Source organism: Aplysia californica, unplaced genomic scaffold (genome assembly GCF_000002075.1).
Source record: "Aplysia californica isolate F4 #8 unplaced genomic scaffold, AplCal3.0 scaffold00596, whole genome shotgun sequence".
Lineage (NCBI taxonomy): Eukaryota > Metazoa > Mollusca > Gastropoda > Aplysiida > Aplysiidae > Aplysia > Aplysia californica.
In genome coordinates, this window is record NW_004797866.1 from 216,882 (window position 1) to 219,847 (window position 2,966).

At 38.3% G+C, this 2,966-nt stretch overlaps 1 protein-coding gene across 1 annotated transcript in view; it reads right to left on the bottom strand.

The window, feature by feature from the left end:
• Positions 1–2,966, bottom strand: part of LOC101861764 (unconventional myosin-XV) — a gene marked incomplete at its 5' end in the record, with an annotated part of 199,411 nt that overhangs the window by 24,997 nt on the left and 171,448 nt on the right. The window contains 1 exon segment of the mRNA XM_035972159.1: positions 2,757–2,872. Coding sequence (XP_035828052.1) covers positions 2,757–2,872 — 116 coding nt within the window.

Genomic DNA, 2,966 nt, shown 5'->3' on the forward strand with positions numbered 1-2,966 from the left:
GGGATGCGGTATTATGGGGTGGGGGTGGGAGAGGGGGGTACCTCACATCTTAAGAATCTTTCCCTGATCCCAACCTCATTATATGAATTGAGAAAGAATATCTTCTTCCTTAAATTTTGATAGTATGGAGTCAACTTTACACTTCTGTCTGGAAAGCAAGCTAGTTCCACAGATGTGTCTAAGAAAAGGAACAATGTAGAAGACGAACAAAAGGAAGATTTTCTCTCCGTCGAAATTGTCCAAGATGGTCACCCATTGTCCGGGAGAAAAATGGACATCTTAGTGCCATTATAATGTAGAAAAAGGAGGAAGGTGGACGTCTTAATGCCATTATGATGAAGAAAAAGGAGGAAAGTGGACGTCTTAGACAGGTGGATTTCTCAGACAGTTCATTATAATACAGAAAAAAAAGGGGGAAAGAGGGAAGTGGTCGCTTGGACAGATGGTTGTCTGGGACGGGCGGCAGTTAAAGAAAGTACACTAGGACAGTTGACTCCGATTGCGTTGAATTCGTTTGAGTTGATCTAATTTTCAGACCTACAACAGGGAATATCTTTCAGTTATCTCTAAAGAGATCAGACCTACACAGGGAACATCTTTTAGTTATCTCAGGAAAGATCAGACCTACAACAGGGAATATCTTTCAGTTATTTCTAAAGAGATTAGACCTACCTCAGGGAATATCTTTCAGTTATCTCTAAAGAGATTAGACCTACCTCAGGGAATATCTTTCAGTTATCTCAAAAGAGATCAGACCTACAAAAGACCATCTTTCAGATATCTCTAAAGAGACCAGACCAGAGGAAAAATCTTTTGGTTATCTCTAAAGAGATCAGACCTCAGGGAATATCTTTCAGTTATCTATAAAGAGACAGACGACTCGACAGACTATCTACTCGAGCACAAGGAAAGGATCAGTGTGGTTACATGCACAGAAAACTAGCCTCAAAGACAAGGCATTGGCAGTTTGTTGGTTTGGCGACATGAGAGAAGCGTTGTACAGTTTGCATGTTTAGTCAAGCAGTAGCGGTCACTGAGAGAACAGTTCGCGGGCAGTATTGCATACAGACATATCGAAAAGGCCGCCAAAAATGACTTAGATCGGATTGTAATACTGCCCGCGAGTTACGAAGTCTTTGCACTTCACATAGATATATTGTATAAATACATATTTGTATACAAAAAGCTGTTTGAAAAGAAGGTAAAAGATAGAAACTCAGTACTGAAAAAAAACCCCACTTCATTCACAAGTGCTACAAAAACTTCAAATAAGATTATTTTCCCTCAAGGCAAAAAGAAGCAAGCTGTCCTTTGTGTCAGTCCATCACAACCCTCAAAACAGAGTCCAATCCACCTTCACGATCACCAGGTGAAACCAAAAGTCTCCCAATCTTTTATCACCGTGCACTAAAACCCTCAAATTTTCACCACTTTTTGTTTATTTCGATAATAAAATAAGAAAGGTAAAAAAGGACATGTTGGCAAAAAATGGCCCAATTCCCGCAGTGATACGTATAAAAAGTTGAAAGGAACCAGTGAGGAATCCTGTGTGTTAGATAGAAATAATATGAAAAAGCATCAGGCACTGCTGGTATATGGTTTGACTATGTTTGCAGTATGAGCTCAAAAGCCTCCACCAGATCTGAAAAGACATATTCAGATATTTTTGATTCGATTAAAAGCCCGGCTGCTGAAACCTTTTGTATTGGCGTATTCTATCTTCTGATACGTCCTCCTGCAGAAAATGTGAGAACACATGATTAGAAAATACATATATATTAAAACAAACAACACATTGGCGTCGATTAAGAGCTCAAACACTAACAAACTAACAAGATCTTTTGCTGTCTATAGCCGGGTACTCATTCTCATCTGGATGAAGTAAGGAAAATTTGTATTAAGTGCCTTTCTGAAGGACACAATCTCAGGCCCCTGATGGGGTTTGAACTCATGATCTTTCGGTTTTGAGTCCAACAGACTAACCACAAGACCACTGACGCTAGTCTATAACTTCCTGCTACAATACATAATAGAATTGACAGTTAAGTAGAAAGCAGTGATGTCATCATATCTTTGCTCCTTACAATTTCTCAGTATTTTGAAATCTGAAACCTCCTTGAAAGACTCACAAAGAAATAACTGAGCATGGGAAGCATGAATGTCGTTTCACATATCACTGGCTCAGTCACTAAGCTGGAAACAAAAATCAAGCAGCCAATCTCAAGGTCAGGGGGAAATTTAATCCTTCTTGTAAGAATAAAATACCTTCAATTTGTAACATTTTAAAAATGTAAACTCATTTCATCCTGATTTTCCATCACCTCTATGAAAGTACAAGTTGCACTTTCAGTCTACGGAGGACACCTCACAAAAGACTAAAGACGTACAATACTTTTCTCTTTCCCATACAACCGCATCAAGAACACTTCAAAATAAAATACAAATAGAGGTATTAATTAACATTAAGATAGCATACTATTTTTTAAAAAGATTTTCATAAACAGGGATGCCACTGAAATGAAGTGAAAATTACTGAAAATTAACTGAAATTCTAAAAACAAAACAAAGTTTAACAGAAACAACTAATATTAGGTTCAACAGAAAAAAAATAACTGTCTTGAAGACTGATTTCAGTGAAAATAACGAAAATGCCCCCCTTCCCCCTAACCCAGAAAAGGGAATCCCTGCATACAGCAGAAAACTCCGAGTAATAAATAAGCATGAGAGACAAAAACAAAAACCAAACAAAAACATACTTCTCCAGCGACTCGCGGAAGTGCAGCATGGCGTATTCCATCATGGAGAACTTGCCGTCTGCCACCACCGTGCCCTGGCTCGTCTCGCTTCTGTCGTCTGGACCGTGAGAGTCTTGCTGTTGGGGCCCACACAGAAAAAACAACAACATGATAATAGTGTAATAATAATGAAAAATAATAATAATAATATATGACATTTATATAGCACTC